General features: G+C 35.0%; 3 protein-coding genes across 4 annotated transcripts; all 3 read right to left on the reverse strand.

Moving 5' to 3' along the window:
• Positions 1–3,044, reverse strand: LOC147544784 (3-ketoacyl-CoA synthase 1-like). Its single transcript, XM_086633635.1, has 2 exons — positions 1,196–3,044; positions 1–588 (listed from the first exon to the last, which is right to left on the reverse strand). Exons 1-2 carry the CDS (start codon positions 2,466–2,468, stop codon positions 278–280), a joined length of 1,584 nt encoding a protein of 527 aa, XP_086489761.1. The 5' UTR covers positions 2,469–3,044; the 3' UTR covers positions 1–277.
• A 1,325-nt stretch (positions 3,045–4,369) lies between these two features.
• On the reverse strand, positions 4,370–9,839 carry CIPK9 (CBL-interacting protein kinase 9). Of its 2 annotated transcripts, XM_086633637.1 has the most exons (15): positions 9,442–9,839; positions 9,279–9,341; positions 8,656–8,727; positions 8,294–8,398; positions 8,099–8,179; positions 7,799–7,852; positions 7,426–7,551; positions 7,239–7,328; positions 6,896–7,018; positions 6,312–6,419; positions 5,444–5,560; positions 5,303–5,359; positions 5,014–5,088; positions 4,842–4,912; positions 4,370–4,771 (listed from the first exon to the last, which is right to left on the reverse strand). In XM_086633637.1, exons 1-15 carry the CDS (start codon positions 9,616–9,618, stop codon positions 4,762–4,764), a joined length of 1,329 nt encoding a protein of 442 aa, XP_086489763.1. In that variant the 5' UTR covers positions 9,619–9,839; the 3' UTR covers positions 4,370–4,761. The 2 variants fall into 2 exon arrangements, with proteins under 2 accessions (XP_086489763.1, XP_086489762.1); XM_086633636.1 differs by lacking the exon at positions 4,370–4,771 and having other exon boundaries at positions 4,838–4,912; positions 9,442–9,838.
• Positions 9,840–16,641: 6,802 nt separating this feature from the next.
• LOC147544786 (DHHC-type zinc finger family protein) lies at positions 16,642–23,807 on the reverse strand. Its single transcript, XM_086636437.1, has 7 exons — positions 23,192–23,807; positions 20,235–20,493; positions 19,140–19,231; positions 18,268–18,394; positions 18,083–18,168; positions 16,971–17,036; positions 16,642–16,890 (listed from the first exon to the last, which is right to left on the reverse strand). The coding sequence occupies exons 1-7, from the start codon at positions 23,378–23,380 to the stop codon at positions 16,774–16,776; spliced, it is 936 nt and encodes a 311-aa protein (XP_086492563.1). The 5' UTR covers positions 23,381–23,807; the 3' UTR covers positions 16,642–16,773.
• Between the last annotated feature and the right edge of the window lie 612 nt (positions 23,808–24,419).

The raw sequence follows: 24,419 nt of genomic DNA on the forward strand, positions 1-24,419 counted from the left end.
TTCAAAAGAAATTTGATTGCAAATAAAAAATAAGTTATCAAATACAATTTGCTTGTAAATTAAATCTTAACCATTGGTTGGATTCATCTACCACCCACACTACATCACCACCGTCCATTTCTTGTGATGAAATTTTTAACAAGAAAATAGATACACAAAAGCATAGAAAATAGAAAGAGAAATAAGAATTTATGTTCGAAATAATTGACCAGTGGGATCCACTTCAACTGTACTTTAATTATCATTGTCCACCAGGATTCTCCGACGTGGACACAAATTAGCCAACTTGGACTTTAACTGGATACCTATCAACAGAGTCAGCCCATGGGTTGGTTTTACAGTCACCGTTTGGAATGGCTCTAAGTGCTCTCCAAACAGCACTATTACACTTGAACCCGGATCCGAATGCGATTTGCCAAACCCGATCACCGATTGAAACTCGGCCTTTTGCCTCTGTGTAAGCCAACTCGTACCACAATGAACTACTTGATGTGTTGCCGAATCGGTGAAGTGTCATCCTTGATGGTTCCATATGCCACTCACTCAGTTGTAAATTCTTTTGTACTTCGTCCAAAACAGCTCTCCCACCTACATTTTGTAAGAAAGTTAATTTATATAAGCTTACTCTAATAATAAATCGACCTGAACAACTTACTATAAATTCAACCTATTTGACCCCACTAGTTCTGGGTTGACCCTAGCATTTAAGAGTTGTTTAGAGTTATAATTAGGGTATTTTCTTACATGGTGAAAAAATAAACATACTTAAAAGGAGGACTTGAATCTCCAACTACTTGTACGTAGTCATATAGACGAGACTCTTAACCACTAAACTGTAATGTTTAATTTTCTGATAATCTTTTAAAATATTAATAAGAAAATTTAGCTCAGACTAGTTTATAAGACATAAATTATAACAAAAAACCCTAAAAATGTTGAGGTCCAAAACAGTCGCTTTGGGTACCATCTCTGTCTTAGACCGTCCCTAGTTATCGACATTGTGCCTTTAAACAGAACAAATGAATTTCTCCAAAATCCACCCGATTGTGTTAAAAGACATTCATAGTGGTAGATCTTGGACTCGCATATGGCATAAAAGACACATACCATTATGTTTTATATTCGGGTACTAGTACTAAACGAATTCCGATAAATTACGAAAAGAAATAAAAAGATTAGTAAAAAATGTAGTTACCTGCATGAATGCAGAAATGCTCAAAAGCTGTTTTGAAATCAGGAATATAAGGTTTGATTTTACCCTTGATGACCCTTCTTCTAACCAATGAAATAAAGAATTTTAACTGCTCAGTAAATGGTAAAACCAAAGGACCAAGTGTAGTAATATTTGTCTTCAATGCATCACCAGCAACTGCCATTAATTCTCTAGCTAATGAAACACCAATTCCTCCTTTCTCATCTTCACGTTGATACACACAATTATAACTATTATCATCTCCTCCTTTATGAGTTCTAACTGTATGAATCAGTTCATACTTTGAGTTGACTCGGTCCCGATTCATATTTGATAATAAAACAGCTGCTCCTCCCATCCTAAATATACAATTACATAATAACATTGATTTATCGTTTCCGAAATACCAATTTAATGTTATATTCTCCATACTTACAACTACCGCGTAATTATTTTTGTTAGCTTTCAGTAAATCTTTCGCTAAATCGATCGATATTAAACCAGCACTACAACCCATTCCTCCAAGGTTATAACTTTTTATATCGGTTCTCATTTTGTAGTGATTTACGATCATGGCTGAGAGTGAAGGAGTTGGGTTGAATAAACTACAATTTACTATCAAAATACCGATTTGACTCGGTAAAATACCGGTTTTTTCAAAGAGTGAGTCAAGTGCTCCAAACATGACCGATTCAGCTTCTGCTCTTGCTTCTTTCATGCATAAATTTGGTGGGGTTGAACTGATTCCACTAGGTAAGTAAGTTTCATCTCCTAAACCGGAACGGGTCGATATCCGTTTTTGGAATTGAATCGTGTCCGATTCAAAAGCACCGTTTTCTTCTGTCATTTTTATGAACGATTCAACTGTTGTTTTCAATTTATCATCTGGTTTGTAACAAGAGAAATCAACTAGGTAAATCGGTCTAGGTCGTTTAACCCAGTAAAGAATTGAGAAGAAGATTAGAATCATTGACCCAGTCAAAACAGTTACCATATCCAGTTGAACGGTTTGACTCGTCCAAAATTCTGAAACCTGGTCGAATCGGATACCAGTGAGTTGAATGAGAATAGCTAAAATTGAAGGAAGAAGAAAAAACCATCTAAGAAGAGGAGTAGAACAATCAGTAGTTCTATACCCTAATTTAACATATTTGAGTTTTACAGATTGTAAAAAATCTGGTAAACTTCTTTTGATTTTGATCACAACTGATTTTGATGAATCTTTGAAATCCATTTCAGCTGTTAATCTTTCTTTATCCATCTCTATACTCTCCATCTTTCTTTCTCTAGCTAACTTTCTCTTTCTATATATCTCCTTTCTTCTTGGGGTATTTTATGAGTGGGTTTGTTTTATAGGTGTTTATATATAAAGATGGGATAGAAGATAATTCAATAAGTAGAAGTGTCTTAAAGTTTGATTTCAAAACCTAAAATTGGGTTTTTTAGATTGGGTAGTTGGGTGTGAATGTATGAGAAAGAAAGAATTAAATAATTGAAAACAAGAAATCTAGAGAGAGAGAGAGAGAGAGAGAGAGAGAGAGGTGATAGGTGTAGAAAGAGAAAGGCTGTCTATTAGCTGCAAGTAAGATCCATATTAATGTTCATCACTAAAGAAAGTTAGCTCTGTATAGTGAAAGATAGTTCAACTACCAAAGAAGTTTTTAAAATAAATCAAAGGATCCTTAGGCTTAGTTCTTAAAGTTATAGAGATATATATGGAGAGAGAGAAAGATAAATGCTTCCTCTCTTTAAAGCTAAAACATTGAAATAGTAGTTCAATGTGAACTCAAGTGGACATGTGAGGTTTTATTTCTCATGGAAACAAAAGAGTGACACTTCAAATTCTCCACAAGTATCTGTCATTGGTGAACTAGTAGGGGAATTCATTTGCAACAAAAAAAAATAGTAGGAGAATTCACCAAATATTATTAAATGCTTGTAATATCATAATAGTATGTTTCTATAATTTTGGTGTACTAGACATTCATGCCATTGAAATAAAAAGGATTAATTCCATTTTGACCCTTTAATGATCACTAACTCATCAAAATGGCCCCCTAAAGATGACTAGCTTCTGGTTTGGTCCTCTTTTTCATTTTCCCGTATTTTTTTCCGTTAGACGTAAGTGAGTTGACTTTTCTTATTAAATGCCCATGAACATATCTTACTTGTCAGCCAAAATATTTGGGGTCTCAAGACTCATTATAACTTGGCAATCAATTAATTTTTTTCAATTTTCAAAATTGAGAAGAAGGGTGAAGCTAATGATGGGTTTATATGGTTTAAAGAAGCCCATAATAGTAAAGAAGAAGGGATGTCTTCAAGTAGCAGTACTTTAGAGTTGAGTGTAGCGATTATTGAGAAGATAAGTTGGATTCAAGAAAAGGGAGGATGGGTATATAAGAGCCAAAGAGGTGGAGGATTAATGAACAGTGTAGAATATGAGTTGGTGGAGAAGAAATTTAGATGAGAAGATGACAAAAGAAAATTTTGAAAATTGTAAAAAGTTAACTGATTTGACAAGTTATAACAAGTGTTGAGACCCTAAATATTTTGGCTGACAAAGAAGATAGAGGCAGAGGCTTATTTGGTAAACGCTAACGTTTGACGGAAAAATGAAGTAGGAGACCAAACTTGAAGTTGGACATCTTTAGGAAGCCATTTTAGTGAGTTGATCATCTTTTAGGGGGGCCAAAATGAAATTAACCCAAATAAAAATGTGTTAGTTTACAAATAAGATTTTGAAGAAGAGGGTAAGTGAGAAGTTTCTGTGATTGGTAGTTTTGGGATTTGAAAAAGGTAATATAGGATGAAATTGAAGGGTCATAATGGGAATATAAGTGGAGGGTGAAGAGGTAGTTGGGTGCAGGTGACAAACGGTTAAGGGCTCATGAATGAAGGGGTCAAAGATTATAGGCTGTGTGGTTTGATTTTCTTCTCTAACATGTGTCTAGAATAAGCTGTCATCACACGTTTCATTCTTATTAATGACTGAAATGTACAAAGGGTTTTTTTATTCACATTTAGCCCAATTTTTGCCATCACTATTGTATAATTGTTACCTTTTCTCATAATTTCCGTCTCTATTGTTTTTCGAGGAGTCCCGCTCCTTCCATTTCTCCATCTCCATGATTCAAAAAACAGAAAAATTATGTATACAACAATTCTGCAACAAGATTTTTCTTCTTTTTACGTCATTTGTATTTATTGCTTTTGTAACGCCAAAATTTGATAAAAATAATCCGAATTACACAAGATGAATTTGTTGTATGAATGTTATTATATAATGTGTAATCGAAGACATCTTCCTACGCATGGAACATTGACTTCGTTCCATATGGATGTGCGTAAGCAAGGATGGCTTGAGGGGTGCCACATATCTTCGAACGAGCTCCTTTTTTTATAATATTATATTATGTATTTATTTGATATTAAAACAACATTCTTATAACATTAAGAACCAAGTCTAATTCAACTGCAGAACTAGACCAATTTATTGTAGTGCCTCTTGATTGAAATCTAGCACCAAAACTTTAAGCTTTCAGCTGCACCACTATGCATAGACGCGTCTAAGAAGTACTGCGCAAATAGTGAAATAACATCATATAGGGTTTATTATTGTAATTTAACTTCGTATAAATTAGTTTACCTAGTTTCTTCTGGGATTCCTTCTTCTCTCCATACGATATCTTTAAGTCCGGTTGAAAAACTTTTATAGAACTGTCCGAAAGATTGAAAATTTGATGCATATAGTTAGCCTTGAAAAATACTAAAAACTATCCATATTAGAGACTAAATTGAGGTTTTTAACTTTGATATACCTCTTTAAATTCTAAAGTATCGCCTCCAGTCTTACGAAGCTCCACCATATGCAAAGATGGAGCCACCTCGAATACCTGAATAAACAAGGGAAATTGCAACCAATAAGTACTGAAAAAAATGTTCGGGGAGGAGGAAAAATACATCAAGTGTACTTTAATTCTACTTAAAATGAGGCAAAGCGAACCTAACACAACCCAAACCCCAAATCTGGACACTGAGTTTTTTGCATTTGGGTAGGCATTTTTAAACTTATATTATGATTTGGTAATGAGTAAACTTCATAAATACCTCTGTAGCAACAGAGAGATGGCCTTTCCTTCCCGTTTTGTCACCTTGCAACTTCATCTACAATGAGTTGAATATTTATCAACATAAAATGAAAAAATAGTTAAAAAAACATTAAAAACAAGAACTAAAAATCCAAATTACCTTGAAATTTTGTTTGCGAACATTGAAACCGAGAGGCTTAGCAGTTTGTTCAAGCTTGGACATTATCTCGCTTGCCGGTCGTTTCGAAGAAAAGCTTGTTTCCCTCTTTATGGAAGCCTACTTGTAGTTTCCAATATCGTAAGCAAACAACAGAAAAAATCTTGAGTAGGAAGAATCTTAAAATGCTACTTGAATAAACTTAAGAACTGCGAAAGTAAATTCAGCCTTGATAAGTGTATTGTCTGTCAGAAATTGAACATTTATGTGTGTAATTGAGTACGTCAGCTTGATCGGGTTGGAGGACCACGAACCCTATTTGTTAGGCGAGTGACAAAGACTCAAGGATTCAAATTACGGGTCACAATGAACAATGCTTGATGTGGAACTCTTGATATGGGTCATGATGTCAGAGACGAGACCAAGATAATTTGAAGTGGTTAAGGCGTAAATGCTCTGAAAAAGCTGACAATGGGCCAACTAGAGGGATCACTACTCTGAATATATTACTATTTCTCTCATCGTTTTGAGCAAGAGGGATTTCTAAGCTTCGTCTTACGTGCGGGTCTATCATATATCGAACACTAGGGTGCACTGAAGTGCACTTAAGTAGGCGAACTTTTGATACCCCAGCCTATGCAATAGGGACACTCTCACTACTCATGTAGGAGATTTCACCACATCTGAGTCTCTTATGTGAGTCATCAGGCGTTGTCGGTGCTTATTTTAAAAAAGGACATCACATTCTATAGGCAAATGTAGGTAGGATAGGTATCGTCTCTTCCTTTTTAGCAGGTTTCAGTTCTAATGGGATAACTCAATTGAATTAACAATGAACTAAGGAAGAAATTGGTTAACTTATGAAACGTACCGTTTGATTCTCAAACAAATTTGAGAGATTAAGACCTTGAGACTTTGAAATAAGTTCAAATGCATTCATTGAAACAGGTTTTTCTCTGGATTCCGTTACTAGATGTTCCTGCCCAGAAAAGTGAAATACAAAACTTAAGTATTACGAAAAACATAAATGTAAACTAAATCCAAATGTAACAATCCAGCCCTGACAACTATTGATACTGTCTTTGATCAGTCGCCATCGTATGGTCCGGGGAGGTTTTCCTGGATCCCAAGGTTTCTCTGCGTATACCTATATCCCCATAGTTTGGGCACTCGCCTAAGCGATGTGAAACTAAGAGAAAATGTGGTTTCACAGACGTGCCACTCGCATGTGGGAAGACAACACTTAGTTCCACATTGTTTAGGTGAGTACTCAGACACCGGATTGTGGTGTGACACAAGAACCTTGGGATGTTACAAGAGCTGACGTCAGCAACAAAATCCACTGCCATTTAATGGCGTTAATCGAAAACAATGAAGCATAGGTCGTTGGTGGCTAGGCCTTTAGGTAAACCAAAACTCAAGATTAGGTTTAACTCAAAGATGATTAGAATGTACCTCAGAATCGTTAAAAACAGCATCAATGTCATCAAGGCTCACATCTTCTGTCTTTTCAAAGTTCGGCGTCTGATACCCCTTTTTAAACCAGTCAGTTTCTAATATTTGTGAAATTTTAATCCTCTGCAAGTAAGAGTTATAAAAGTCAACTCTGAAAACACAAGCTCATAACAAAGTTAAGACCTAATAAAAAGCATATTAAGCTTCCAAAATCCACATGCAGAGTTAACCTTCGGCCGAAACGCTCTTCTCTTGGGCTTGGGCCTAGGTGTCAAAAGCAAGAACAATATCGCTAACTACTGAGGCTTGGGCTATTACAAAGAGAAATGACAAGTGAACTTACAGTAACAGGATTGGGATCAAGGATACGTTTAATCAGTCTCTTTGATCCCGACGAAAACCATGAAGGACAAGAGAATTCAGCCTTATATATCTGAAATATGTATAGAGATATTGAGGTTTGTCTCAGCATAAGAGATATAAGAGAAAATAAGGAAATGAAAGTCATTGAAACATAGCGAGGAAAAAACCTTATTATACAATGCCATGATATTTTGTTCATCGAAAGGAAAATAACCAGCCATAAGAACAAACAAGATGACTCCACAAGACCATACATCTGCCGTTGTACCATCATAACCTTTATATTTCAGCACCTAAAAGTGGCCCCAGAAACAAGTCATATAAACATATACATACATACCAAGAGAGCACATTTACTAGCTCTTGAAACCCAATAGTGCTAGACGAACCGACTGAAAAGGAAAATCTAATACCTTCTTTTTTTTAAATGAAGGAAAAGCAAACCTACCCTTTTATATAACAAGATAAATTGATATTTTTTCGGTTTTTTATGTCGGGATATGTAACATAAAGAAAAGGTAAGAAACTTTCGATGTATACCTCCGGTGCGACATAATTTGGGGTTCCACAAGCAGTGTGTAGCAGTCCATCTCCCTACAAGTAGTACTCAAAATGTCAATTAGATGTGCTATTACACAAAGATACACACACGCGCGTGCACACACACACTGACACACATATATATATATGGGGCCTCGGTCAACCCTGTTTATCTTTGGTAAAAATATATACGATCTTTACAACATTTCTTTGTTAATTCAGATTCAAAATACAAATCAACGAAAAACAACCTCTACCTAAGAAGCAAGAAATGAAACTTATCTAGAGTATAGAACTTACATGTGCTTCTTCTGAAAATGTACTCAGTCCAAAGTCTGAAACTTTAAGCACACCATGAGTATCTAAAAGTAAATTTTCAGGCTGTATGAATGAAGAAACAAAAAAACAAAGTCAAAGGAGAAAGTAAAAAAAAAAGTTGAAAAAAAAGGGTTTCCAATACTGAAATAAAACAAATTTTAGAGAAATTGGTAAAACCTTTAAATCTCTGTGATAAACACCTCTACTGTGACAATAATCAACAGCATTAACAAGTTGTTGGAAATATCTCCTTGCTTCATCCTCCTTTAATCTCCCTTTTGCCTATCCGATCAAATAGCTCAAAATTAATACATAGATTACAAAATCACATACTATAAAATCACATAAATTTTGGAGCCAATTGAGTCAGAGTTGTTGTAATTGTGAAGTGAGATGTAATTACTACTTTATTCTCAACGAGTCAGATTCGAACACTGAAAAATGCAACAAGTATTCGAAATGTATATCTATTAGACCGACATGAATGGTAACCATGGGTATCATAAAAGAAGCAAAGAAATGAGTTTAGGAAGACTTACAATTTTGTCGAACAGCTCTCTCCCATTTACATATTCGAGCACAATATATATTTTGGTCTTGCTTGCCATTACCTAATATTAATATCAGCCTTCATCACCATACATATAAATAAATAAACAGAGAAAACTAACCCTCTTTCATAATGTAGTAACTTTCATAACTCTTAGACTATTTACACACAAACCACGCTCTTAACCACCAAACCACAACTTGAATTGTATGTATATTCCAAATCGACATGTAATGCCTAAACTATAGAGCCATAGCCCCATAATAAAAGAGAGATGCTAGAATCACAAAAGATTTTGACAAAAAAAAGTTCCCAACTGATGTGGCGGTTGTGATTTTCATCTCTCAACGGCCTAGACTTGGTCAAAGTTTGAAACCACACCCGTACATCAGCTGGAACCTTTTTTTGTCAAAATTTTTTGTAACTTTATCATTTCTCATAATAAAACTTTGGGCCCGGGCCGTCCCTGCAATCACACGCAGGTCGTAGCTGGAATGTCATAGTAAGTTTGTAGGCATCCAAATCAAACTAATAGGGAAACAAGTTGAAAGGCTTGCCTTTATGCGCGAAAAAAACTAACTTGAACCACATTCTTTCCTGAAACAAAATTACCTCGTAAAGCTGTATGACATTGGGATGTTTGATTAATTTCATGGTCGAAATTTCTCTTTTAATCTGCAAAAAAAGAAAAGAATATTAAATTTCAATAATCTTTACTTTACATACAAAAAGTAGAGAGAGAGAGAGAGAGAGAGAGAGAGAGAGAGAGAGAAACCTGTTGGACCATCTTATGACGAAGGACTTGATTCTTGTCAAGGATTTTGATAGCAACTATTTCCCCAGTTTCAACATTCTTAGCATACTTCACCTTTCCAAAGCTTCCTTCTCCAAGGGTTCTTCCCATCTCATATTTCCCTACCTTTGTTCGGGTAGCCCCTCCTCTGCTGCTCATCTTCTTCTGTCTGTCGGAACCCGGAGTTCGACACTCAGAATTTGATTTAATTTTCTTTATAGAAAATTAACAACCAAAGGAAGGGTCCATTGATGACAGAAACAGGAGAAAAGACTAATACAATTCACAACCTCTCTCTCCTACTTTCTCTCTTCTCTCTTTTCTTCTTGTATGGGATTAGACACCATCCTATTGGCAAGGACTAGAATTGACCAAGTCCTAAATTAACATTTACTCAAACTCTATATCTATTTATTTAAAAGGTGTTATTCTACCCTCCCCTACCACTATGGTTTTTTTTAAGAAGGAAACTTTTATTTCATTAATGGTGGAATAATATCCAAGCGTCTTATGTGACTTTGAAGTATGAACAGATGGGCTACCGGACATCTTAGGATGAATCTAAGCAGGGCCCTGTTTGAGGGGGGAGGGGGCGCAGGCAGGGCATCCGTCCTGACCCCCACCTTAAAAGGGGCCCACTTCACATTATGCACTCTATATGCATAATATACATAATAGAAACTTCTAATTGAAAGAATTAAACAAAAGAGCAAGGGGCTCAAAGGTGGTATAACAGTCCGGGTTTAATAGAAAAAAAAAATAGTCCTGAGAATTAAAGGTCATGTTTTGGATCTACATAGCTTATAATTTTTCATTTGTTTTTAATTAGTACAAGAGGACCTCATGTAGCTCAATGGTGGTATAACTGTCTATGGAATCGTCACGTGTTTGATCTTTATAAATTCCAATTTTTCATTTGTTTTTAATTAGTACAAGAGGGCCTCTTTGTAAAGTTCCGCAACGGGCCCTCAAATTTTCAGTCACTGCTCTGAATCTAAGTGGAGAACTGGAGATTATTCGTTTGGAACTTTCATGGGATCTTAAGAATTTTGATTCTTTTTAAGGCCTTTGAATTTTAGCGTTATTGGTTCAAACCTTTTTTAAGAATTATGAAAGAACGCGTTATTCATTTTTTTTTTTTGTGAAAAATGAAGAACTTTTAACCTAAGATCTGTCCCAAGGACTTTTGATTACAAATTTATGTACAACTTATCAAATCCAAACTTTCACCTGTTTAGGTGGACTTTTGAAGTTCATAATATCTGGGGTGTACATCAAATATATGGCCTTTAGGGCGCAAGATGTTATAATTAGTTGTTATAGTGTTTATTTTAATGTTGTATTGCATATTATATGCATGATGTATCAATATCATTGAAATATTATAATGACTCTTGGAGTCCAATATAAAATAAATAAATTATATCAGGTGATTGCCAAATTAAATTACATCATGATGATTAAAGTAGTTTTTAACTGTCATAAATACAAATACTTCGAAATTTAAAGGTCATAGCAATCCCTTAATGGCCATAAAGAGACACTTGAAAGCCCTGATAAGACCCAACAAGTTGTATACTTTATTTACATCATAAATTTACATATGTTTTTCATAAGGGTAATAATGACAATAATCTTCATGAGTCGAATCAGTGTTTTCTTGGATACAGAGTACTGAGCGAGGTCCTCAGGCTGCCAGTTGAGATTGTTGATCTAATTCCATAACTTTTTGTCGACTCCCTCTCTTTTGTATGTCATTTGTATAACGAACCAAATATTGCAAATGACCGAGTAATGTTGATTTCATCACCTCCCCGATAATTCATTCATGTAGTTTTGTCTGATATAAACAACTCAACCCTAATATCGATTACTACTATCATTATTGTCTTATTGACAAGTTTTTAAGGGTCCATGGGTATAAGGCCCAAAATAACGTTAAAAAATGATTTAAGGTCCAATCTTCCCAAAAATTGGTTTTTAGTCCTTTTGCAGTTGGGACATAATAACCCTTAGTATATTAACCAATCAGATTTTTCGCGATTTTTTAATGTGGGGCTGGACAGAATTTGAAACGGCATTTTGTACCGTGATTTTGGGTATTAAAAAAGGAAAACAGATATTTTGTAAATCCGATTTTCTCTCTCATCGATTTTAATTTGGAAACCAAATCAGAACAGATTTCCCGAAACGATTTCTAACCAAAACCCTAACAAAACTGAAACACCATTACCAGTGAGTAAAATCGTTCGTTCTTCTTCAATTTATTTTCTAAATCAGAAGTTCTCTCTCATCCTTTCAGATTTGGAAACCAAATCAAATCTCCTTCTTTCTGAATCAGATCAAGGACCAAATTTTTCTGGGATCAACTTAGCGTGATTTGGGGGTTAATATACAAAACGTATATATTACTTTCTCTCACTTAACTTTCAGATTTGGAAAGAGTATATTTTCTGGGAACAACTTAGCGTGATTTGAGGTTAATATACAAAACGTATATATCACTTTCTCTCACTTAACTTTCAGGTTTGGAAAGAGTATATTTTTCTGGGAACATTACAGCAGCATTTGTTTTCGTTTTTTTTTTCTGACAAGGAAGATTAACTTCATTAATGAGTCTCACTAACAAGACTTGGTATAAGATGTTGAGGAATACATTGTATGTCCCAAAAACCCGAAATATTATAAGTGGAATAATTGTCCAAGGAATTTCAGACGTTGGGCCATTAATGGCTTGCACGACATTGCTTACATCCCTTCAATGATGACTTGATGGTACTGATACCGAACGGCGAGATCTAATCCTAGAATGAAGGTCTGACATTTCGCTTTTTCACTCGAATTTTCATTAAGTATTCTATTAGCAATTGCTAGGACGGAACCATCTGAGTTGCGCGCCACTGCTGCACATGCCGAGCCTTGAGGAGAGAATCCAGCATCTACATTTATTTTAACTTGATTATCGGGTGGCGGGATCCGTATAGCTTGGGCCCGTTGGATATAGTTCTGATTCATGCGGGATCCATATAACTTGATTTTTCGTTTTTTCTCATACATAACCACACATCGAATACAAATTATGAAACAAGTTCGTAAATTATGTGTTATTTATGACGAGGAAACCATCATTTGTAATGTACAACGTAATTTATTAAATGTATATGTGTCATGTTCAATAAATTACACATAATTTCTTTTAATTGCACATCGTTTACATTCTGTTACAAAAAAAAAACGTACAAAATCTTCTTTGGTTCAGAAATGGTGCCCCTCCATGTACTCTCCATTTGCAGTCTTGATCGGGACAAACAGTAGTTACACGTTTTAAATCATTTTTGATGAATTTGAAATCATGTCTTGTGTTTATAATATATTGTCGAATAGCACATCGAAATGCTTTTGCACCACCAAGAAACAACTGACCAACTTCAGTAAATATTTTATCCTAGCCATCAGATTTTAGTTTTGTGGTCTTACTTAGACTGGATGATTCTGTGGAAAATTTCATAAGTAACAGCAAAACTACAAAAAGAAAAACATACACATTTGTCAACAAAACATATGATTTACTAGAAACGATATGTGTAATGGAGTAAATTATGCATACTGTTTGTTAAACTTCATAATGTGTTGGGAGACAAACAGAACTTTAGTTCGAATCACAAGGTCACTGTTTTGTGAAAAAATCTGTATAATGTGCAATAAATTACATATAATTTTTGAAACATTACACAATGTTTACATTCTATTACAGTATAATTGTACGAAATCTTTAGCGGTTCAAATGTGTAAAGCGCAATAAAGTACATATAATTTTTTGCACAATACACATTGTTTACATTCTGTTACAGTAACATCGTACGGAATCTTCTATGGTACAAATGTGTGATGTTCAATAAATGCACATACTTTCATGTAAATTACACATCGTTTACATCCTGTTACAAAAAAACGTACGAAATCTTTTCTGGTACAAAATTGTGATGTTCAATAAAGTACACATAATTTCGTATAAATTACATATCTTTTACATTCTGTTACAAAAACGTACGTAATCTTCTCCCGATCAAAAATGGTATCGTTACCGAATCTGATATCAAGAGATGTTCTAAACATCAAGATCTGTAACCTAAATCTAATGAAAAATAAAATAATACATGGATACAAACATAACATAATCAAAGATAATGAATTAGTAAACAAGGATTTAACATTAATATCGTAAATAGGTTATTAAGATCTTAGAGAGAGAAAATCATGAATAATGATGAATATTTGAGAAGATGATACAGAGATGAAATCGATTATAATGAAAATCATAAATATCTTTAAAGATGATGATGAAAATATTAAGAAGAAAGATTAAAATGGTTGATTTAACCTCAGAAGCAACTGTTGATCTTAACAATGGTTCGAACATGAATCTTTGATGATGGAAACAAAATAAACGATGGGGTTTTCAGCTGGTCTAATGAAGATGAAACAGATTTCGAGACTAAAAAATAGAGGTTGAATAGATGATTCGGTTTTAGAGAGAGAAAAGTAACAGGTTTCCGTTTTGGAGAAGAATGAAGATAATGGTTGCTTTTAATATAATCGTGATTGGAGAGAGAAGGTGAGAGATAAAAATGGAAACGGATATTTGAGGATTTTAAAGGAAATTAAGTTTTTATATATAAGAAAGGTTAGTTTAGGTATTATGATTTAATAGGTATTCTAGGGATTTGCGTTTTCTCTCGAGATGGATACAAATGGACTAGATATCCATTTACATTAATATTTTGGTTTACAAACCCATTTTAGGATTAGAGAGGACTAAATGTGTGTTTAATGGTAGGTTTTTGGACTATAAGCCCATGCCTCAAGATTTCATGAATTAGGAACTACTAATTGAAGAAAGAGGCAACCTACATCAAGCAAGAAGAGTCATTCGAGTTAAACGAAGACATCAATTTAAACGAGAGCATCGACTAAATTGAGGACATCGACTTAAAAGAAGATATCGACTTTAAAGAAAGACATATATAATGAAGATAATATATCTTAGGTAAAGAAAATTCTTCTTTTGTCTTTCCTTAGGACTGAACAACAGTCCTTGGGACCGTAAAGGATTTTCGATGTAGAATAAAAAAGACAACAAATTTTGACCGAAGCAAATGGAATTTCGATCATATTTGGCTTTGGTTGAAAATTTCACCATTTTCATTCATGAAATTTTTTATGCTAAGTCGAAATCTTTTATGTAGATGTCGTTTATGAACTCTTCCATGAAGACGAGTGTTGTTTTCATCAATTAGGGTTTAGGATTTCCATCCCTTTATTACCGTGTAAAGTTTCAAGGGAGGGGGCGATTTTTTAACCTAATCAATTTTGGGATATTTTAGAAAAAACTAAAAATATTTCTCCCTATACTAAAACATATGTTCTTCCTATCTAATGCACTATCTAATTCACTGACTATACTAAGTATTGTTCTTCCTATACCAAAGACCTTATACTTTGTATGGAACAGTGGAAATACTTATTTCTACATAAACTCTAATAGATGATATCAAACACAACCTAAGAAAAGTAGGCAAGCAGTGGTGGGAGTGATAAAATTCTAGATAGTCATGCACAAACATTATTAAGAATTAAATATTACCCCCATGGTAAGGAGTCAACTTCAGTGCAGCATGACTCATCCAAACAATACCCTCACAAGGGTTTGGAGTACCCAGTATCATTGTCCTCATCCTCAAATGTGATGTATTAAGGAGTCTACAACTCAAATTTATTGTATAAAAAAGGAATCTTGGGAGATATCAATGAACACAGAATTGTGATTAGTTTATAAAATACAGTTGGCTTCCCCTTCTTCCTTCCTTAGATGATTACCTTCCTTAGATGAGTAGTTCATTCTACTAGTGTTTATTTAATCTCTTTAATCTACTACTTGTCTACTTCAATCATTTCCATTCTCCTAAAAAAATGTCAAATACTCCCTGTCTGTTAAGCCTTTTCTTTTACTTGAGAACTTCTCTATATATCTTTCTGGGTAGTACTTAACTAGTTCTCTCTTAATTTATAAGATCATGTTTGGAAGAAAAAGATATAGAGAGAGAAACTTAAATAGAGAGATAGTGTAGGTAATTTATTGGTTAGATTTTAAGATGATGAACTCAAGATATAAAGATTGGAAGATTTGTGTAGTGGGTAGTTTGTGTTGCTTTTTGATAAGTGGACTTGGAGTAATAATCTTGGTGTGGTGGATTTTGAATTATCAGAAATCATATACACAACAATGGATGATTCCTGTGGGTCTTATTTTTACTGGAACCCCAATTGTTGTTTGGTTTTCCATTTTCTTTTCTCAATTTTGTACTTTACCTTTCAAGGCAAATAAATAGCCTATTACTCCAACACAACAACAAAAAGAAGAACCCATGATTAGCAATTCCTTCAATTATTGTAGTACTCATGATGTTAAATGGTCTGATTCTCTACTTTGATTTTTGATACACTTCATACCCTTCTTTTGTTTTTCTTTGAAAGACTTTTTATTTCATGTACTTTTGATATTTATTCGAATTGTAAAATGAAAGACGACAAAATATTTTCATAGGCGTTGGTGAATGAATATAATGGGGAAGCAGCATGTACATTTTATTATTGCATTAAAATTCTATTCGGGTGTTCCTTACCTGCAATTATGCTTGCGCCTTCACTACAAAATTGGATTACGGAGGACATTTTACAACCCCCAATAAGACTTAAGAGCGAACCCTTGCTAGACCAAGATGAAAAACCAAACAAGAGAAGTAGATCCTTATGGTAGCGACCGAAATATATCAGGTTCGATCCAAACATTTGGAAGGCCTAAAGCGAAGTTAAAAATTGAGGCGTTCTATACTTCCACCGCCACCATAGGGGTCTCCCTCTCTTGTTTGCCTTTTCATCTTAGTCTAGCACGGGATTGCCTTGTGGAGAGCGCTAATAACACTTCGAGGAGGCGCCCTCGTAATTACACTCCTCTTTATTCTAGGGCTTGTGTGTAACTAATACCACGCGATGGACCAAGTCGAGAAGACTCCGGGTTGGGGTTTGTGAAAGTGGGCCGAAGAAAAAAAGAACAGGAGAAATAGGCCCACGACAGTATCAAATCTTTACACAAGGAAACAATCATAGAGCTACACAATCTTGTTTCTTTCTTTGAATAAATGTTCTTTGATTTTAAGGAAAGCCGTAACTCTAATAGTTTAAACAATAATACACTCAAAGCTAACGACATTGCAGTTACAGCATGTAGAATTTTAAATCAATTTTTTCAAAGCCTCATACTTCGGAATCTAAACGTGTTGGAAAATCCAGGCCTCGAAGTCCTGGAATGTTTTCTAAATCTTCTTTGTCGAACAATGGGAGGAACCAGAATAACTTCCTTTTGCCAAAAACCTTCAGTGAAAAAACTGTGTAAGAATAAAATATCGAAAATAAAAATAATAATGAAGATTGAGCCAGTTAGTTTTTTTTACCTGCTCGAAATTTCTCTTCCGACCCAAATCATATTTCCACCTAACCGACCTTTTCTTCTCATAAACCTGAAACATATTCAAATAAATGTGAAGGAAACGATATCATTACTAACTGAGGTCAAAATTTAGGCAACCGATATTTCCGTTAGTTGAAGAACATATACTCTTTCAAGTACTTTCTAAAGCAATGAAGAGAAGTCGAAGAAAATATCAATCTGGTAGTTCAAATAACTAGTGTTGCAGTGCCAATGGAATAAAACAGTGGGACTTCGAAAATTGTGGATCATAATTTAAGTATCAGAATCCAATTTCAATATTCCCATTAGAGTAAGAACCAGACTACCCTAGTGTTCAGTTTAATATGAATACACGTGGATAACTCGTGCTATGTAGGATCACCAGCTTTAGCAATAATGGGCTACTCAAAATATTCCATTACATAAATAAAAAAAAGATTACAACAAAGCCATGTAAAATAGATACATGGGATACTCATTTTCTATACTTTTTCATGTGTGGAATACGTATACAAGTATATTCATACCCCGATAATCGGATATATTTGTTGAATACTCAGTCTCAGTCACGTCATTATGTTTAATGTGATAGTTTGTGCATAACTTAGCAGGGTCGGTACAAAAGTATGAAAAAAAAAGTTGCAAGTAAAAAACAAATGACCTAATTACTAAGACGAAAAATGTTGTCTTCATGTTTTGGGATTCTTTTAGATTGTCGAGTGATCGCGTCCAACACGTTGTACCGGTATCAAATACAGATCTAGATGTCCATGTTGAACAGCGAAAAGATAAACAATGTAGTTCTTTATTTATGCTATTCTTTGTTGTTCTAATTATTTTTTGCTTTTGCCAACGTCGTGATGCGCTTGACTAGTGGTTCAGATAAGTTCAATCGTAATTTGTAAACCGAGTTCAAAGTTGTAACTTGAAAGAATATAGTTTACATACAACATTAAACTGCTCTTTCCACTAAACTAGGCATTGCATGCATAATACTTTACTTAGAAAATGAAGAACAATCTATTAAATTTCTGAGTACAACAAATAAAGGAACCTTGAAGCAATTTTAAATAGATAATGTAGAGGTTATTTTACCTCTATTGTAGTGGTGTTGGTTGACAAGAGAGATGCATGCATAATTACGAAACACAGTAGGCTCAGTGCAAAAGCTAAATTGATAACTGCATCAATCAAGACACAAGATTGGTCATATCAATGGAAGGTGACTCCAAGGTTGATATATGAGATGACCATAAAAAATGTAGAGATTGAAAATTTACCAAAAGCAACAACTATTGCAGCTAGGTTTCCTGGTGAGCTGGAATGACTCCTGGCTTCTCCGAAAAATTTAATAAAATATGGCAATAATACAACAGTATCCAATGTTGTCTCCAGAAAGGTATAAACCTAAGCAGCAAACAAAAGTAACCCAGGTGTCAGATACGGGTACTGTTCCTCGGCAGTAGATGGTGTCAGATACGACGACTGAAAATAGGGCCAAAATGAGGATAAGATCGTGGAAGTACAAACCAAATATACAGACAAAAAACTCGTTGTGTGCCCATTAAAGCGATTGCGTGTATCTGACACGAGTACCAAGTGCCCAAGTACTGAACATGGTGAAAAAATACTAAGGAGTATCGGCGCTTCGTAGTTAAAATGTAAGATTTCTCTATGGTGTGTGCTTGTTGGCGACATAAATGTTCAGCTTAAAATTAAAGCAGATTATAAAGTTTCCTGGATGGGAACCGAGTTTTTTGAAGAAAATTATATGTACTTCCATAGCACTTTAAGTTGTGCTTGTTAGCCAGACTGACACCTTTAATTGACAATCCAGAATTCACCTAATCATATGAGTTACTAAAAGTTCATGAATCTGAGTCATGGTGCAGGGTTGAATCTCAGTTCAAAAATCTGGGGCGTCATATTACAAGCATATAGACAAAAAAAGGAAAGAATAAATACGCCACTTAAAATAGACCAAATAAGTATGGCATATATGATACTTTCCAACTTCCAATTGTAATAAGTTTATCATTAAGGAACAGAATAGGAGTATCCAACTATGGCGACATATAAGTTTTAGAATAAACCAAACATGATGCAATTTTGCAAGTAATTAAGCAAATTGAGTGTCAATGAAAGCATGTACCAGGAAAAGAAGAAAGAATTTGTAATTCTGTGCTCCTACACAGTTTACAACCCATATGCAGTGGTGATCCATCTTGAGAACACATTTTTGGCCTGAAAGAAATACGCCCCAGAGAGTATATTAACTCTAGAATGCTACAACACGCTTAATCCAGCAATATCAGTAACATATTAATTGTTGTTCAGTGGTTTAAAAATGATTTTTTTTCCCATCCCTCAAATTTGCAGCACAAGAAAGTGTTTAAAAGAAATTAAAGTTGAGATCATTTGACATTTTGGGTTGGAAAGAAAATCAAACAAGACTGAAAAGGAGAACCACCTCGAAAGAATATATTTCAAACAACTTCAGCATTAAGTATAATAGCACTGACAACTGCTAGGACTGAGAACTGCTACATTACAGAGATAAACACATTTGTCATTCATGTTTAACAAATAAAAAACATGGATACAAGCATACACGTCTTAACCATTGTAGGATTGTTAAGGAAAATCAACTAGCTTACACTTCCGAACTCCCGAAATGGCCTTCAATGATACTTCATAGTGATAGTTTTGGTGTGTATAGGAGTTTATGTCATTATTTTCCTTCTAAGTTTGACGGTCTCAAGATACTTGTTTTTTAATTAACTATGCGGTAGCATGAGGAACGCTCCTGAGGGAGTAAACACAGTTAGGATTCTCATGGTCGCATCGATACATAAACTCATTGGTGAAAAAAGGTTATTCGTGTTTCAAAATAAAAAGTAAATAATGAAGATTACTGTTTATAGTGATCGGCTGGAACAGCTAGATAGTAGGATCTGTGGCTGTCTGACCCACTTACTTAGATTCAATTTGCATCCCGCATACTAAATTTTTTCCTTCATTCGTGTTCCATCTAAAGAAAAAAGTGCCTGACGGAGACTTGGAATTGTAATTTGTAGAAGTTTTTGAATCGTAACTATCTGTTGTATTGATTAAATAGCCAATTTATCTAGGACAGTGGCACACAGCACATCCATGCTAAGTATTAAAAGATGAAGGAATATAACGAAGAACGAAACTACAATAACGACATAAAATGTGATGAGGGAGAACCTAGAATCCAACTTACAAACAGAGCAATGATGGCAACGTGGCGGCTTGCCATTTTGACATCGACTACAGTACCCTGCAGGCGGTCTACCATCTGTCCTTTCTGGTGGAGGCCATGTAGACTCCCTAGTTTCAGAGTCAACATATTCTGGCAAAGTCATAGAAGTAGCACTACCTGCTTCCAAATTCTCTTCATCTAATACAGGTCTCCAATTCTCAGGGACAGAACCAGGATCCCTAAAAACTACCATAAGATAGCTCCATGTCAACATTATGAGCTGCAACATAGAATGAAGTTTTAATATAAGAAAAAATTTCATTTTTAAGAAGTAAACCACAAATTTTTCCAACACCATAAGCGTGACACTTAAGATTCACACACCCAACACTCTCCTCAAGTTGAAAAAGTAGCTTCAATTTAAATTAACTTTTAAGAACTGAAACGAAATTACGGAATATTCCTTTCAGAGACAACTGCACATGTTTCCTTTGCATTATTTCGATCGAAATGACCGCAATAACAAAATAGTTCTAAGGAGTATATGTTTTGCCCAACATTGGGAGAAAATGAGTAAAAAATATTAAGACAGCAGAAACATTTTGTTACTTTGGTCATTTCGGTGGAAATAATGCAAAAAAAAAAAAACAGTAAGATTTCGTTTCAGTTGGAAACGGAAATATTTCGGTGATTCCACTAGAAGTTCCATAAAATATAATAACTTGTCTGATACCCATATATAGACAACAAAAAATAAATATGATATACAATATCGTACTATGTCAGCTTTTCACATTTTACAGCAACGTCGTAACGAATGCTACTGATTTTCCTTATTACCCTTCATCAATCGTGGTTAAAGTACAGTAAAATACACTTTGTTCTTCCTTATTACTTATTAATCTTGTCTTAAAGAATTAAATCATATACCAATCATTTGCTACAAGTTTTCGTCATTCTATAAATTTGTAGTTGTTTCCACACTGACTGTAATATTTCTATAAAATATTTCCATTTCCATCCCAACCAAAATATAGACCGCAAGGGAAATTTAAGACCTTGGTACTAACGTTACATGGATAATCCTTTTTAGTGTTTTTTTTCTGTGTGGATACTTGCACACTCTAATAACTAGGTGAATTCTAATTTGAGATATTGTATGTAAATCTTGTATAGACTTGCACATGATCCTGTAAGGAGCATAAGGTACATCTCTAAGTGTTTGTTTTTTTGTGTGTGTGAATTTGAATTGGTTGAATTTGAATTGGCTTAATTATTTTACATTATAATCTGAACCATTGGGTCGGAAATGAAATTTTGAAGTATACATACTTGATTGATCTTCTTAACAAAAAAAATTATTCATCCCTTTAAAAAATAATTGTTTTTACTGATAACCTCCATGTTTTTTCGAAATGTAATGACTAGAAGAGCTACTGCCTACTGATAGTAATGATCCACATAAAAGAGCTGCATAGGTCAATAACATCATACTTACATGCATCATTAACCACTGGGATTGTATTCTCTCTCTTTTTCCTTCTCTCATTCACCTCAACTGGAAAACATTTAGTCCTCCCTCCCTCCCTCTCTCTCTCTCTCTCACACACACACACACACTGTGGTGCAGTGGTGGGGTGGTGTTGTTGTTGTGGTGGTGGTGGTAGGGGTTGGTGGTGTGTGGACTGTGTGGTCGCACCGTGGTGGTGGTACTATGGCGATGGTGGTGTGGTGGTGGTGTGGTGGTGGTAGTGGTTGTTTGGTGGTGTGGTGGTGGTAGTGGTAGTGGTTGTTTGGTGGTGGTGGTGGTGGTTGTGTGCGCGGTAATGAAATAATTAAATATGGGATAGAGAAGATTTTCCTAAATCACATGGTTTAAACGTCATTTAACATATTTTAGAACTTGGAGCCTTCTTTTGAGACTTGTTTTGAAGTCTGAAATGAGTGGGCTCTTTTTCAACCAATTCAAACAAGGACCCAATTCAGCTAAATTTTAAAAAAAAAATTAATTGAAAAGCAATTATCTGAAATCTGAATTTGGACCCAATATGGATTTCAAACCCACAAAAATAAAAACACAAACACAACCTAAGTTAACAACATGTATGTATAATTAAAATTTGTTAATCCAAAGGTACAAGAAATGGTATTAAAAAAATGAAAGACCTAATAACAAAGTCAAGAAATACATGTGCGTGTGTGTGTGAGCGTGCGCGTGGTTGCCTGGCTTTCTTCACTAAACTCACCTTGTACTGCGTCAGATATTGATACCAACATAGTGGTGTCACATAAACTTCTATATATGGCCTTGCATATGATAAATCCAACTATTTGTAGCTCAAAGAAATACTGCATAGACCGACTTTAAGGAGCGTTGGTTTGTCAGGCTAGAGTCTGAATCTTAAAATCCTACCTTAGGTACAAAGACTATATGTGTTGTTCAAGCAGGCGTAGGGATTGGATAAGCAACAGAGATCTGATTATGTAATATAAGTCATAGCAGTACCATACAGATAGCTCTACTCGACAACTATCATCTAACGTGATGGTAACCACACATAAATTAACACAAATGCACCTTAATCAATCTTTATCGCCCACCTCTTCTGTAACTCAAGTTATGAATCTCAGGGTGGCTCGATACCAAATAGCTAGTACACTCGCCGAACGAATTGATACACTAGGAATGGTATTAAGTACTTAGCAATACAACCATAATAGTGTGAGAATGAACGAAAATGGTAAAATATATTTTTTTTTCGGTATACACTTCAAAACTCTCAAGTCACAACACTGCCAGAACCCAACCAGTTCAAAAATTTTAAACCAGTCATTTGATCAGAATTCTAAAGCATATTGAATATTGTGTAACCCCAGATTATTCAATGTTTCCAAAATTATACCAATTTGAAGTCCCAAATGTTAGAATAGCACATAATTTAGGTAAATTATGAATGAAACAAGAGTGGGTATCTTACCAGGAGGTGAAATACTGCAACAATGAGAAAGGAGAGAACTGATTGAAGACCTCCATGAATAAGCTTAGGGCCCCAAGTAACAACAACCACAGCATAATAAGAAACTGAAATTATTGCTACAACAATTAGTACTATCAAGTAACCTAGGGTTTTAAGACCAGAACAAAACTTGAACAAATTCAAATCCATTCTAGAATTACTACTACTACATCCTCCTCGATCCAATACTACATAAGGAACGATTCCAGATGATCTTCTACTTCTTACAGGAAATAACCCTTTTAAGAATTCTGAAGCCAGGATTAATCAGTCCAATTGATCAAAATCTCAAAGTTAGGGTTTTTTTATTCCTCCCATCACATTATAGATCAATTAGTAGTATAAAAAATGGTGTCGGCTTTAAGCTTAATACAGAAGGGTTGTTGGAGTAGAAATGAATAAACTATGAGGACTAAAGAACTTGAATATTATTATCTCTTCTTCTCCGCTATTAACTCTGGACATGAAACGGAATCTCTTCTTCAACTAGGTGAGTTATTCTGCTGGTTAAGCCCGAGTTCTAGAGAGAGAAAAAGAGGTAGAGAATCTATTTATTTTTATTTTTATTTTTGTTGGGAAATAAATGCATTAAACATGAAACAGTTAGAGGATGGTGCGGACTAGCCTTCCAGACTGCTAGTGATACTGTCCGCTTTGACACACCTGGGCTTCACAGTTTTAAAAGGCCTCACTAGGAAAGGGTGCTTAACCTCTTAAGAGGCGCACCACATTTCGTCTCGCCACCAATGCGGAATTGCTTTACAACACACCCTCCCAGGACCACATCACAGTAGAGCAAATCGTGTTGATAACCTGTTATAGGATGGTGCGGACCAGCCTTTCGGGCTGCTAGTGATACTGTCCGCTTTGGCACATCTAGGCCTCACGGTTTTAAAAGGCCTCACTAGGGAAGGGTGTTTAACCTCTTTAGAGGAGCATCAAACTTCATCTCACCACCAATTTGGGATTGACTTACGACATAAACCATTTAACCTTACAAAATAGACATATCTGCCAACAACCTTTGGTTGGAGAGGTAAGAGGTATAGTCTTTCACCTTAAAGGTCAAGCGTTCGAGGCACGCTGGACAATTCAAAAAAAAATATACATATCTAAAATTCTATTTATCCCTCCATTTGGTCCCTATGTTGCCACATTAGGTGGAGGGCAGGGGAGGGACCAAAATGGA

The sequence above is a fragment of the Eschscholzia californica genome, unplaced genomic scaffold, assembly GCF_041429995.1.
Source record: "Eschscholzia californica isolate CP2 unplaced genomic scaffold, dmEscCali1.0.p SCAF_4, whole genome shotgun sequence".
Taxonomy (NCBI): domain Eukaryota; kingdom Viridiplantae; phylum Streptophyta; class Magnoliopsida; order Ranunculales; family Papaveraceae; genus Eschscholzia; species Eschscholzia californica.